The sequence below is a fragment of the Merops nubicus genome, unplaced genomic scaffold (genome assembly GCF_000691845.1).
Source record: "Merops nubicus isolate BGI_N331 unplaced genomic scaffold, ASM69184v1 scaffold3160, whole genome shotgun sequence".
NCBI lineage: Eukaryota > Metazoa > Chordata > Aves > Coraciiformes > Meropidae > Merops > Merops nubicus.
This window is the reverse complement of record NW_008580700.1, coordinates 13857-28920: the sequence shown is the minus strand read 5'-3', so window position 1 is coordinate 28920 and position 15064 is coordinate 13857. Positions and strand designations below refer to the sequence as shown.

General features: G+C 43.3%; 1 protein-coding gene across 1 annotated transcript; it reads left to right on the top strand.

The window, feature by feature from the left end:
* Nucleotides 1–861: 861 nt before the first annotated feature.
* Nucleotides 862–13091, top strand: TBX19 (T-box 19). Its single transcript, XM_008950339.1, has 8 exons — nt 862–1058; nt 6149–6413; nt 8301–8435; nt 9208–9269; nt 10144–10205; nt 10947–11048; nt 11959–12091; nt 12857–13091. Exons 1-8 carry the CDS (start codon nt 862–864, stop codon nt 13089–13091), a joined length of 1191 nt encoding a protein of 396 aa, XP_008948587.1.
* Nucleotides 13092–15064: the final 1973 nt, after the last annotated feature.

The following is a 15064-nucleotide window of genomic DNA, read 5'->3' as shown; positions in this document are numbered from 1 at the left end:
CTCAGCCCGAGGCGAGAGGGAATGCCTGTTTTAGGGATGCTGAGGGAGCTTTTCTGTGAGATGGACCTTGAGCAGGTCAGCAGTGCCAGACCTCAGGCAGTTAGGCTCACACCCAGCCCCTGAAGCACGGGGTCTATCTGCAGAAATGTCCCCAGAGGGGAGTTCAGCTGCTTGTAAGGGGCAGAAAGGGTTTTGTGAACAAGTCAGACCAAGGGATGGAGACAGTCAGCACCAGTGGTGGAGCGTAGGGGCACTGCCTTCTCCTTGTGCATTGAAACAGTGCAGGAGGATCTCCTCCTGTTACATTTTGATTTAGGAACGTAGAGGAACGAGGTTAATGCGTTTATTCAACGTGCCTGTTGAAAATATTTTAAGACTGCCTTCTCTGTGTGACTATCTTTGACTGTTCCCAGCTCCTTCGGTTCGGGTCCGCATCAGCGGGAACGCAATTTCCAGGCATTGTTTCAGTCTGGAAATGAAACAATTTTCATTAATGGAAACCTGGTTCTCAAGCAGAACAATTAGACCCACTTCAGGTTGAAAAAAAGATAAAAGCATGCTAATTTGGATGGAGGACTCTTCTTTCAAGGCAGCCAATTGAGTCATCAGCCTGCCACCCACCTGACCGTCTGACAGGTAATTAGGAGGTAGTCCTCTTTTTGTGTGGAGTGTGTGTGTGTAAAGCTCCCCACGCTGGTGTCACTGCCCGTTGGGACTTCCAGAGGAAGGAGCTACTCGGTGACAAGAGTGAGGACAAGCACGTTTGGCAGAGGGTCCCCCACGAACCGACTCCTCTTTTGATTTAGCCCGTTATGTTTTGTCTTTTAACAGCTCCCTGAAGTTTCTGGCAGGCCGGTCGTCATGGCAGACCTGGGCTGCCAAAAAGCCAGCGACTGCACGGTCTCCAGGCTGCTCAGCGTGGTGGAGAGCGAGCTGAGGGCAGGGAGGGACAAAGGAGACCCCACGGAGAAGCAGCTCCAGGTTGTCTTGGAGGATGCCACGCTCTGGCAGAGGTTCAGGGAAGTCACCAACGAGATGATCGTGACCAAGAACGGCAGGTGAGTGAGCTGCTCGGCACCGTGTGGACACAGCCAGGGGGGGTAAGGAGTTGAATAGTGAATTGCAGACTTAAAGATTTCTCCCTGCAGCCTTGCAGTCCCCTAAAACCAGCTGTGAACAGAATGGGGTGTCCTTGCTTCTTTTTGGTCAGTGCTAAACCGTTCCTTCCACCCTTTATTTTTTCCTGCTGGAGAAACGTTCACAACTTAAGGCTGCACAAGAAGGAAACTTGGCAAGGGAATAGATGGTAACACTCAAAATCTTCTCAGCGACTTCTTGTCCTAATAATCATCAGCCTTTTGTTAGGGAGTCCTTACCCGTGGACCTCATGTCACTGCACAGAAGCAGACTGGTGGGGTTAGACCCAGCTGCTCTCCGTGCCTCTCCCTGGCCTTGGGTGTTAACAGTTTGTACAAGCAGCCTGTCCTGGAACAGGGTACAATAAAACTGTACCCTGCATGGTGTGTGTGTGTGTAGTGACATGATGGTGTTGCTCTGTAGTTGTTGCTGGTGCCCTTAGAAAAGTGTGGAATATGGGTTAACAAACACAGAGTTTGTGGGTGATATTACTGCTGACTGGAGCTTGACATAGGTGAAAAGAGTTAAAAGGAAAAATCTCATCTCTTGGCTCAGCAAAGTTATTCTATTGAGAGAACAGCCACCTTCCCAAAATATCTGTTGGTGTAACACTGCTTGTTGCCATCCTGATGCCTCCTATTAACCTACAGGGCTAGAAATTTTCTGCTGAGTTTCTCTTTGCACTGAGGAGCTGCTTTTTGCTTCGTTTAAATTACTTGAAAAACTGCTACTAGGCTACAGCAAACTTCAGAGTGGACTTTCACCTACTGCACGTAGCTTTAAATGACTCCTTAGCAACATAAGTGACCAAAAATGAGGTAAGATAGGTTTGCCTCCAATTAGTTAAATGGGTACAAAGTATTGCACCTTACCAACAGGGTTTTTTCAGTCTCTTTCCTCTCAGCTAATGTAAATCAGGATGGCACAGTGATACCAGTTCTCTCTGAACTGTCTAGCTGAGTGCATAGATAAGATCTTCTTCTGATGATGATAAGGGAATCTTTTATAACTTGAATATACCTGGTTACTTTTTATTTTATTGTGTAAGCTGCCTTATTTTTCTGTATTCTAACATATACACTCCTCATCTGCATGATCCTAATTTTCCTAAAGCTGGTGACAGCACTAGTAATGTCACCAGGGGCAGGAGTAGGTTCTTTATGATCAAACTACAGCAATCTTAAAGAATTATAGAAGTGTGTCAGTCCTCTGCATAAATCCTTTTAATGAAGTTGCTGTGGCATCAGGGACTATGATAGAGGATCTCTTATGCTTCTGAAAGCATCTGCCTTAACAAACATATCAGCACACCAAAAAAAAAAGGAAACACAGACAGTGTCCTGCAGCAAAGCTCCCTGAACAATTCCTGGCTGTTCAAAAGGAGACAAACTTGAGAAGGTTTCCTATGAGTGCTGATTTTGTTTTTTTTCCAGGTTCAACCTTCTTCTAATTGTCTCCAGAGGGATTCTAAGCAGAAAAAATATTGATTTAATTCTGCTGCTGCTTCTTAGATGAGTAGAACTCACCCAGTCCCTCTTGCTGAAGGGTATATGAACACTTTTGAAAACTGGGTTCTAAGATGAACAGGGAGAGCCAATCTGCCTGTGAAAACCAAGACAGTCTGTGCAGACACAGACAAAATTCAGAGCAAAATTCAGAAATTAAATGGAAACCTGATACAGGAGCATCCCAGAGAATGAAAGGCTGATTGATTAGTGATCCTCAAGTGTCAAATTCTAGCCTGCACAATTCTGTCTGCTGCAATTGAGTCATCTCTAATTGGTACAGAGGGTCCCAAAATGTCATAATTAGATGAGCCAACTTCAGTGTTAACACATGGATGTCTCCATGGCTGTATCCTACTTCATTATACTAATCACCTGCCAGAGCAATGTGAGTAGGTACACAGGGAAGACAGATATATTCTGAAAAGGATAGATATTAGTGAAATTCAACTGCATGCTGTATCCCAAAGTGACATATCACACAGTGGGTGTGGCTGATACAGTGGGAATCACTCTCCTATTTTTTGATTTATTGTATTCAATTGACTTTTCAATCTCAAACTCTGTTTTCTGCTTGAGCAGGTTTTCCCTCTCAGGGTTTACATCATATTAGCTGTGCAGTGTCCTGGCACTTTGCAATCCACTTTGCTGCCTGGAGGCAGGAAGGTGCTGCTGTTCTGGAGGCAGGAAGGTTCTGCTGTTCTGGAGGCAGGAAAGTGCTGCTCTTCCCCTCTGCATATGGGGAGAATTCCCAGTGGATCAGCACAGGCAAACCTGAGTGGTGGAAAAGGAGCCCTTCCCAGGCTTAAATGCTAAAGCAACTTCACTGGTTACTACACATTCAAGTTTGATATCAAACATCTTCCCACTCAAGTTCTGTACTGTCTAGTAATTGTAGCAGATCTGCTCTAAATAAATTGAAGAGGCTGAAGTGCTCAGCTCCTGCAGTAATGGAGGTCACGTGTGTACCTACCTGATCACTGAAACAAACATTCTGACTGAAAGAAATTTGGGGAAATCATCATCTGCCACGCTAAAAGACAGATAAATGTGATTTTAACAGCAAAGCCACTTAATCAGCAGAATGAGTGAGGTGATGAGTTTTCCATCATTAAAATCTGTGCAGTCAGGACAGGCTGGTCCAAGTGAAGTGGGGATTAACTGTGTGTGAAGCAGGTTAGCTCAGGGAAGTGCTGTCACCTCTGTGATGCACAAGGTTGGAGTTGATGATGACTGTGTTCTCTTCTGGCATCAGTCTATAGGTCTTTTGGGGATAAACCTCTCAAGTGTGAGAGGCAGAGAAATCTGCATTGTGGGCAGAGGGATTAACAATCTGTATGCAACGTGGAGGGTTCTGAGAAAGCTAGTGAAATTCAGTTTTCATGTGGATTAATTTTGCCTTCCACTTCAATTTCAGCTAAATATCTAAGTGTGGTACTTTGAAGACTGACAGTAGGAAGTCTGGGAGGTGCAGGGAGCAATGCATCCATATTTTTTATTGCATCCCAATTTGATGGCTGGTGACACATTAAATGTAGCATATAAAACATTGCCTAAACTCCTATTTAATTAGAAAGATCACAGTTCAATCTTTCCCAGTGTTGCCCTGGCTCTACATCACCAGGTATTCATATTAGATGAAAAATCTCAAATTTCTCTGAGTCTTTTCCTGTCAGCAGGAGGTGCTGGATGTACACAGCAAGAACTATGTGCAAGTGTCCAGAAAAGCAGGTGATGAGTGGGATGTGGTAGGAGATTGTTGGCAGCCTGCAGTTGGGTGTCACAGGATGATTTGCCTGGAGGGACAGAGAATTCTGGTGTCCCCTGAGAGAGTCTGGAGTTTGTTTCCTTCTTGTGTAGTTTGGACATCTGGCACTGGTACCTACCTAAGCCTAGAGAGGGATCTTACCTTGTAGACATGGACCTCAGGCAATTGTTGTGGTTCCTTGGTGTAACCAGGCTCTCTGTACCTGCAGAGAAAAGGAGTTTAAAGATTAAATGTGGCACAGCAAAATGGCATTTTCCAGGAGAGATCAGGACAGAGCTGCTTGGGGTAGGGAAGGCTCTTATTCATGTAGGAGGAATGTGACAGCAATAATAATCCTCTGCAGTAACCATGTGTAGTCCTTGACAAGCTGAGAAATGTAATGACCAGGATGCTTCTGTTGGGACACTCCTCTGTTCTGCTGAGCATATGTTTTTCCTAGTTCCTGAAATGGTTAGAGCCCTACTAACTCTATTGCTGCAGGCTTGCAGGCACTGAGATGCCAATTCAAAGCTGTGTGGTGTGGATCCCAAAAACTGGGAGAGGCAGTTAACTGGTGAAAGCCTAGCTGTGAGCTGCTGCAAGTCTCCTCTGTGAAAGAAAAGATAAAGGAGATGGAGAAAAGGTGACGTTGGACAACTAAGCACAAAAGGAGCATTTCCCCAAAACTAAACAAAGGCAGGATTTCAGTTTTCAGTGCCCAAGATGTTGGGAAGGCTGGCTGATAGACTTTTAGAGCTTAGTAAAGGACAATATTGTTTTTAAGGTGGAACTAAAAGAAGAAGCTGATCAAGCTGAGATCAGGGAATATGGAAGAGTGGGACCAAGTTACTGGAGGAGCTACCAAGTGTAAGGATTTTAACCAAACTTCTCAAAGTGGAGATTTAGGTAATGGTGGTGGCACATGAATACTTGCACTTAAGAAAAGGCAAAACCACATTTCAACTAACTGCAGACTTCTAAGTATATTCCTGAATTAAGAATTCATGATGTATTTTGAAGGAAAGAGTAATGAAATTTATAGAAGACAATGAAAAATGAGATTAAGAGACATTTTATTAAATTTAAGTCATGGCAGACTAACCTGACACAACTTTTGATAAAATCAAGAAGTATTTTTAGACAAGGAAAATGTAGCAGACTTTGGAATAGTGCTACCTGGAAACAATTACTTGAGTAGGAGATGATGTGAAGAACCACATCTTGTGATGTGACACAAGAATCACAGGATAGGACAGAGGGGAGTGACTGATTTTGCTCACAAAGGTTGTAGAACATGACTATCCCTTCGAAGGAAGGGAGGAAAACCTTTTTTATAGAGTAGTGTGGCAAATAAATTTAACTGGAGTCTGAGTACCTGGCTGGAATTATGTCCTGGTTGCTGGAGACTGCAGGATGATTTCAGAGGATACATCCAGCATCAAAGTGGGGACTCAGCCACTGGGCAGAGTACAGGAGCCTATGTCAGAGAAATCTGAGCACCAAGGACCTGCACTTTGTAATGGGATTAAAGCAGTGAATCTGTGATTCACCTGCACCTCCTCAACCTGCTCAGTTTTGTTCATGCCTTCTTGTCCCACGCCTGAGGATGTTTTTAACATGATCCCCTGGGCTCAGCTGACAGTTGGTGATATTCATACCTGGGCGCATTGACCTACCCTGTGAGCATCTGCTCACAGACTGAGGAGAGCCTTCCAAAACCCCTTTCCAGTGGTCTCTCTCTGTTGTTTTTCCTGGCCAGGAGGATGTTCCCTGTTTTGAAGATCAGCGTGTCAGGCCTGGACCCCAATGCCATGTACTCCTTCCTGCTGGACTTCGCCCCGACGGACGGGCACCGCTGGAAGTACGTCAACGGGGAGTGGATGCCAGCTGGGAAACCAGAACCCCCGAGCCACAGCTGCGTCTACATCCACCCAGACTCCCCCAACTTTGGGGCCCATTGGATGAAAGCTGCCATTTCCTTCAGCAAAGTCAAACTTACCAACAAGCTCAACGGGAGTGGGCAGGTACGGCCTGATGTTTCCCCCGTACACCTCTTGGCTTCGGTCGCAAGCACCTACCAATCAAGAAATATCAAGGGTGCATTTATGTAATTATGGAGGCCCTTACAGGCCTCTTCACCCACAGATGCCAATTATTCTCTGGAGGCCAAATGTAAACAGGAATAAACAGGACTTAATTGGCGCTTTCAGATTTTAATGGACTTCTTGATGTTAAGAGAGACAGAGTGCTGTGGTTTACTTAATCATCAGGGAGCTTTTTCAGAGTTGGTCTTGTACGCTGGGGATTTTTACACAGGACTTCAGAGAAGGGGGGAAAAAATGGTCACGGGTATTAGGTTTTTTTGTTGTGTTCCCCCATGATGTTTGGTGTAAGTGGAATGTTGGCAGGAGTCAGATAGCAGAATAAAAGGCTGCTCCTAAATGAAATAATTACTATGTCTGCTTCTGCATCATGATAATTATCAATATTCTATTGAATCAGCTTTGGCCTTTGGAAAGAAACCACATGTACCAGAAATAAGTGACTTTCTCTTTGAACCCCTTAAAAATGCAAACAGGGAAATTAGTTATGTTTTGTGTTCTATTTTTGATGATGCATCCAAAGGTAAAATGTTGCCCAAGACCTTTTGTTCACTTGTTTGTTTTTTTCTACAAAACTCCTACACTGGATGATACTTGTCAGCCCAGAATCAATTTCTTTCATCTAAATATTATACATTTTCTATCTGTTATTTCCATTAGGTTTGTGAGGTACATTCATAAGCCTAGTACCCTAATTAGGTAGGAAATTATCTCAGTTTTTACAGGCTGAAGAACAGAAAGATGATTTGAGTTATCCCAAGTCACACATGGAATCAGCACACAAGAGTCACTGTGGAGCATAGAACAGGATCTGAATTTGCAAATTCTTGTCCTGCATCCAGGACCCCAGAAAAGTCAAAGGCCTCAGAAAAGTATGCACGAGGGTAAAAAAGTTACAGGAAATCAACCTTGGAGGGTCAACAAGACCCTGGGGAAATAAACAGGGGAGCACAACGTGTATATGTGGTGAAGAGGAAAAAAAGTAGGAGGTAGGGGAGGAAAAGCCATATGAGAAACAGAGCCCAAAGTCAGTAAATAAGTCACTAAATAACAAATGACTGAAGCTCCCCTTGTTTTCTTCTGAGAACTTGACAACAATTCTTGAGAACTGACAATTCTGTGCTGCAGCCTCTCCTTTTGTGGTGTGATTAGAAAGTAGTAGGTGTCTAGAAGTGTTTAATGCTAGTGGCAGTGTTCTTTCAGATGTGTGTATATATACACACTCATGTATGCACACAGCACTTGCCAAAGTACAGATTTAAAAAAGAATTAAAGTGTTTTTTTTGCAGTAAAGAGAATTAAACAATATAACAGATTTCCTGAGAGGGGTGTATTGTGGAATCAATGCTGTTCACAGCTTCTAATGCCCAGTTACAGACATCTGCCCAGGTTTGTTTGGATACACTTCATCTCACCCAGAAAGGTGACTGGGTGGCTGCCTCAGCTCCCTTCTGGCCTCGATTCCAGTGACAGTGACTCTGAGTCTTTCAGATAGTCACAGCAGGACAGGGGTTGCCCTGTAACTGTTTCAACAGCCTCTAGTGCAATGGAAGGCAAATGGTTTGAAGGCTGTAGCTTCTAACACAGATGTTCACTAATGCTGTTCTATCAAAAGCTTTATGTCCAAGTCCAGCCAGTTCTCCTTCTGTTCATCAGAGGGGAGGAGAGCACATGCCCTTCTGCTGTCAGTCATCGCTGATGGGGGAGGTTTACCAGAGACATCTGGTGTGTTACAGAGCTGGGGTGGAAGAGTAGCAGTGGGATGCTCCAGAGTGGTGTTGGGATCTGTCTCTCTTTTGTTCTGTGCAGATAATGTTGAACTCCCTGCACAAGTACGAGCCCCAGGTACACATTGTCCGCGTGGGGGGCCCGCACCGCATGGTGCTGAACTGCTCCTTCCCCGAGACACAGTTCATAGCTGTGACTGCCTATCAGAATGAAGAGGTAGGTGGATGCCACACTGTGCTCTTGCTTACCACTGAGGAGATGTGTTAAAAGCTTATTAACTGCAGGATTGGCATGGGCAGACTGGTCCTTTTCTTGTTTCCTCACTGGTCCCATGCAGTGTAGTGCTCCATCCGCTCTAGTCCTCTGCCTGCTCTCTGCAGCAGGGCATTGTCTCATCTAGTGTCTGGCTCCAGTACAAACCAGGTTTAGCTTAATATCCTGCTACAGCTATTCCAAACTGGTCCATCTGTCCTGGCATCCCAATCCCTTACTGGAAAAAAAACCCCAAACCCCACAGTCACATCAAATCTCTCTCCAGCCATGACTGATAGTTCTAATGACAACCCTACCTCTCCCTATTTCTTATAATACAAACAGTTGGAGAGCAGAGCAACCTTCCATGGGAATATTTCTTCCCAAAATGTAATTGAGGGATGCTTTGGATTGTGACAATGGGTAACCCATCTGCCTCATCCCTTAGCTAGAGCTGCTGCAGATTTGATTCATGCTTTGTAGCAATTCAGTGTTTGATCTCTCTTGAAAGCATCCACCATCCCACAGGGTTTGCCAGGCTGGCCCATGCCATGAGGCTGCCCTGACTGGTGTTCTGCAGAGCTCTCCCCTAACCAGCCCTGAAAACATTGTGTGTGGGGATATATTTTATTAGGCTAACTAAGGCAGTTCCACTTAGTTTACTCTAGAAGATGTTTTGTCACGTTTCTATTCCAAATTGCCTTCACTAACATGCCTTGTTTTCTGTAAACTCAAGATAACAGCTCTCAAAATCAAGTATAATCCCTTTGCCAAAGCCTTCCTGGATGCAAAAGAAAGGTGAGTTAATATTATTTTTTTTTCCTCCAGTAGCATTTTGCTGCTGAAATAGTTAAAACTGTGGCGTCACAATGTGAAAAATAAATTATATGACTTTAATCCAGTTTCTGCTGTCTTAAATCCAGAGTCACTCCACTAATATTAGTGGGGACACTATCCAATTGTTACAGCAGAGTCTGAAGTAGATAACTGTCTTTTTTGGGGTCCTGGGACTTAGCACTATCTACAGAGGAAGCCTGAAATGAGATGGTGTGAACTTCCCTAGTAATGTTATACACTGTGTTCACTACATGGTAGTTACATGCTAATGAACCCCATAATTTGATAGCTCAAGAACAAAAGTTAACTGCAGATGTTGAAAAGCATAACTAAAGGGAAATTGGGCTCTTAACACTAATGTAACTACACTGATGATATGAAATCTGTGTGATAATGTGTTGTGTGTTTATTAAATGTAACCTACAGGTGTGAGATAGATGAGATGCTAAAGATGCTTCCATCAGAAATAAATCATGGTTAATCTTTCAAACTTTTACTTGCCTCATCCATGCTGTTGCAGTGGAGCATCCAAATTCTGTATTCCAGTCCTTAATGGCCAATAAATTTTGTTTGGACCTGCTCTGTCTTCTGACATATAACGTGTCCCACGTGCCTGCAGGATAACCTGTATTTCTTTCCATTCCTCTCACCACTTAAGAAGCTCCTTTTATGGCAGACTGCAGAAAAATCTACTGCTGTCTAGCAAGTGGTGAAAGAAGATGGATTTGTCTCTTTTTTAACTTTTCCATTTTTTTTTCAGTGAATCATTCTGGCTTTAACTTCCTCTTGTAATTCCTCTGTAAGAAGTTTTACCACTAAACATTTTGCTTTTCAGAAACCATCCCAAGGATGCTCCAGAAACAGTCTCTGAAGGTCAACATATGACATATTCTCACTGTAAGGCTTTTATTCATGTCAGGTGAAGTTTTATGTGATGTGATATGATAAGTACTGGGACCTGTTGCTTAACTGGATCATACCAGTCACTCACTGAGTCCTGAATTGTGTTCATTGAAAGAGAGCCTTTAAAAATAAAATAAGACTGAAGAAACCACACAGAAGAAAATACTGCAACAGTTTGTGCAGAGGGTTCATTTTCCTTGTGATCCAGTTTTTCAAAATGAAAAGGAATCTAGAATCAAGATGATGTATGACATTTTTAGGGCTTTTTTTTACTTTTTTTTTTTGTATTTGTAACTGTGAATATTTTAGTCACCTATAAAATTACCTTTCATTGGTGAACAGGTAAAAAAATGGGGGCAGCAGAGGCCGTATTCACTTTAATGATAGTTTTCATTTGTTCTCTGTTGCTTGTGGCAATTTCCTGTTAGTTGTTTTCTGGTCTTGTTTTTAGGGTTGGTGGGTTTGGGATTTTTGAGGTTGGTTTTGGTTTTTTGATTGTCATTTTTGGCTTTTTTGATTGACATAAGCCTGTATCTTTTGAATCTGCTTGGCATTTCTCTGGCACACCTGACTCTGCAAGGCTGGTTACTTTATTGTATCCCAGTGTTTTAGCACTGTAATACTTTTCTTCTCTCTCTCCCCTCAAAGTGGGTGGCTGGTTGATTTCCAACCCAGACACAATGTGTGCATCAGGAAGCTCTAATTATCAGTACACTGGACCTTTGTCTCTGCCAGCTCCACACAATCCCCACAGCTGTGAGAGATACCCAGCACTGCGAGGGCATCGGGCTGCTCCCTACCCCCCTTCCTACCTCCAGAGAAATCATTCACCTACAGGTACAACTCCAATGCTGCTGATTCCAGGGAACAGACATTCTCTGCTTGACTGGCCCCTGCTTTAGGTAGTATAAGTATTAAAACAAGAGCTGAGGCCACCTACAGGTACAACTCCAATGCTGCTTGATTCCAGGGAACAGACATTCTCTGCCTGACTGGCCCCTGTTTCAGGCAGCATAAGTATTAAAGCAAGAGCTGAGGTTAGGAAAGAGCACCACGAGTCTCTGTAACAACCTGCACTTGAGCCATGCATGCACAGAGTATGTTCTGTAGCTGTTAATTATAAATGAGGGAGAATGATCTTGCTTAAAGCACAACTCCTAGTTATACAAAAAGAGCACTGAAAGCCTTCTCTCAATGTCATGCCATGAAGCAATTGTGCTCTCAAGTTGAGAATATGATAGGAGCTGACTTGAGATGAGTTTTGGTACTGAGTCCTTTTCTCTAGATCTGGCTGTTGGGTTCCCAAGATTGACTCTACTTTGATCAGAGGAAATTGGCTAGAAAAAAAAAGAGTAAGGATAAAGTCATCTGCTTGCTAATTATAATTTAGCATGACATGCTGTTTAACAGAAATATTTAAGCTCAGGTTATAACAAAATCTGTATCAAAATGTTGTCAGTTATATGGAAATTATCATTAATGAAAAGACTCTTATTCAGACTTGCAAAACTGCATAGCCTCTGTCTATCATGCTCTACCTTCTCATATTCATATTTTGCCTGGAATTACAATGGCAACTTCCTACTCTTTTAATAAACACATGAATTTTGTCCTTCCCTGTGACTGGGAACCTCACAATCAGATTGCTCTCCTCAGGCATACCTGTGTTCTGTTGCCTTAAAACAATCTCTCTGCAATAGTCACTGAGGATTTTTTGTTGCTTTTCTTTTCTTCCCCACCCTCAAAGTTAATTTGTTGGAGAGCTCCAGCAATAATCTTCAGGTATTCTCAGGACATGACAGCTGGACTTTGCCATCCTCTCCACATGCTAATTTGCTGCCAGTGCCACACACGAAGGGAGCTGCCAGCCCTGGAGCCAGGTAAGGGGGTATGGGAAAACTGCTGGTATTGTAGGACTGCCCTGGTGATTCACAACTTCTTCCAGGATTTGAAACATGTCTTAAGTGCCCAGCTCAAGATTCCTGGACAGATCTTCCCTACTGGCTAATTATCTCCACTGTAAAATCAATGGGAGCTTTGTTTTTCCCCAGCACTCCTAAAAAACCAGTATCTTGGAACAGCCACAGAGAACTCTGCTATCTACAATCTGTGAGAGTTTTAAAGCTGAATTATTTTTCTGTATGATTTCTTGAGTAGTCTCCTGCATAAAATGAGGGTCCTACTTCCATATGGGGAAAGTAACAACCTAATTCATGTTCTTGTATAAAAATATTGTTAATAAGGTAGAAAATGGTTTAGGCATGGCTGGAATTTAGACCTATAGAGTCAATTAATTATCAAATATTTCCCCTCCTTTTCTCAAAATAAACACACACATTTCTTCTTTGATTTAGGTGCCAGGAAAATCAGCTGCAACTCTTTAAAATTTGTAAGCACTCATGAAAAAAAAATCTTTAAATCTTCACACGTATTTGTGCATTTCTCTCCATGCCTCTCCCCAGGCTCACTGAATCTGATGAGTTGCTGGTAGTTTCTCACTTAAGATCTGCAAGGCTGGTCTAGTTTAACTCAATTTGCATAGCTGCCTTTTAGCAGATAACGAGCTTTACTGTGGTTAAGTCTTGTGCTGGGGGAAAATGCCTTGAAATAAGCCATTCAATTTGTGCTGCTTTTTTTTTCCCCAGCCACTACCCTTGCCTGTGGACGGTGAGCAACAGTGCTGTCAATGTTGCCAACCCAGGGAGTGAGGTGAACAGCAGCCCCTCAAGCATGTTCCTAAGGGGTAATGTGCCCCTACCCCCTGCATCATCAGTCCAAATGCCTCGGCAGGGCATGGTGTCCAGCAGCATGGAGACACAAGGGGAAAGTGCTCTGGCCAGGCTGCCCGACTCGGCGTGGACATCCTCACACTCCTTCTAAGGGACAGGCAGCTCAGGAGAGCAGCTCAGCCAAACAAGACTGACACAAATCATCCCCTAAAATCCCTGCTCAGAGCAGGGGGGTGTGCACAGAAAACAGACTCCATCAAACATCACTTTCCATCATGTACTTCTTGTGTGCATAATGCAAAGGCAGGAAGGGTCATGGGAGCCAGCTTATTACTGTAACCTTTGTGTGTCATTCAGGATGATGTCCAGAAAGAACCTTCATAGTTTTGCTTCTATATCACATAAAAAATGGTCAGAGACAGGGGACTGAGTGAAGCAGACATGCAGCTGGATATTTGCATATCCATTAAAAGTCCTTTCTGTAACTACCAGCCAAGTCTGGGGGAAATTGTGACCAAGTTCACAATGTAGGAGTTTGGCATTTTGAAGGGGCAGTGCTGCTTTAAAGACTTTCCTAACCTATGATGTGAAGGTTTTCACAATACCTAGAACCAAACCCTTCAGGAGATGAATAATCTGAGACCCTAATGCCACCTTCATACAGCAGTTCAAATGTTTTCTATACATGTTATTTTGTAAAAGGTGGAGGGAAAAGAGTTATCAACAAAAGATTCAGCTTGCATTTTCACTTTGCTTCAGGTACAGAGTACAAATAAAATACAAATAAATGGTGTATTATCTCCTCAGTGCCATTCCAAGGGTTAACACACATACAGTCTTTTTCACCTCACAGTGTTTAGAGCAATTTGAAGCAGCTTTGCCAGAAGCATGTAGGCAGGACAGGAATTTTTCTATTCCCTGTATGCTCCTGGGTATGGTATTTCCTATCTTTGTACCTCATTCCTCTCCCACCTTCTTTCTGTTTCAGCTTTCTTTTCCCATCCTCTCTGAGTGTACAACACCTGGCATAAGTGGAGGGCTGATCATGTCTTGGATTTTTAACTGCTAGTGTGATGTGGGTAATAACCTCTGTCCCCCAGTCTGCCCTGTCCTCTCATTCACCTCCTCAGGCAAGCCCCTTCAGCTTCACAGAGCAGAGTGCTGCAGGGGTGAAGAAAAGACTGCAAGCTAACCCCTGTGGATATGGCTCTTGTAGAATGAAGTGCCCAACAGCAATTCAGTTTTGTTTACTGCTATGAGTATTGATGGGGGGGCTTGATGGAATCCTCACCATAGGCATAGAAAAGGATCCTCCAAAGCTCCTGTGAGGTGGTGTCTCTACAGAGGTGTTTCTGCTTCTGCCAAATATTCCCTTTGTACATACTCATTTATTGCATACAGGCCCTGGGAGCAGCATTTTATTTTGGGTAGGCATTAGGAGCAGCAGCAAGGAGAACACTTTGATTCAGGCCATCAAATATACATCTGCCTGGTGAACTCAGCAAGCTCCTGTTTCATGTTCTATTACCTTGGCCTTGAAACATCTTCTGGAGGTGCTCTCTCAGTGTTATGCATTTTCATGACTTCCCCATCTGGCCTTTGAGATTTGCTGCAGGCAAGACAGAGTTCCAGGAAGCACTCAGGAACACTGTTAGTTTTAAGGATTTGTGCTGCTATCCCAAATGAAGTCACTTTGGATGTGGATTTTTATTAATTAGTAGAGGCATTGGTCAAACAGGAGGTGACAGAGGGTCCAGTGGCCCACTGTCAGTTTAATCCCTGTCAATCCTGACTGTAAAGCTCCTTCCCACTTCTGTCAAAAGCTTGGGGATGAGTTTCTCAATGTTAAATTTCTCTACAATGCAGCCAGAAATACAAGGAGGTGTTTCAAAAATAACTCTGCTTTACAGATGAGCTTTATTAACTAACTTATGCTACCCTCTTCTGGCTGTTCAGCTCCCCACATACATACCTCATTCTGAATCTATATAAGCTGGTTATAGATGCTTAAAAAAAAGCAAGTGGTGACTTCTCTGTGTCCCAGCACTTCCTATGCCTCCTTCCTTCATGGTTAATGAGCTGGATAATTTCTTAGTTTTCCCACATATTACAGGAACAGAATGG

Coding starts and splice junctions, on each gene's coding strand:
- TBX19 (XM_008950339.1), top strand. CDS start 862: ATGGCAGACCTGGGCTGCCAAAAAGCCAGCGACTGCACGGTCTCCAGG. Junction 10,206..10,946: donor ACATATGACATATTCTCACT/GTAAGGCTTTTA, acceptor TGTCTCTGCCAG/CTCCACACAATCCCCACAGC. Junction 12,092..12,856: donor GCTGCCAGCCCTGGAGCCAG/GTAAGGGGGTAT, acceptor TTTTTTCCCCAG/CCACTACCCTTGCCTGTGGA.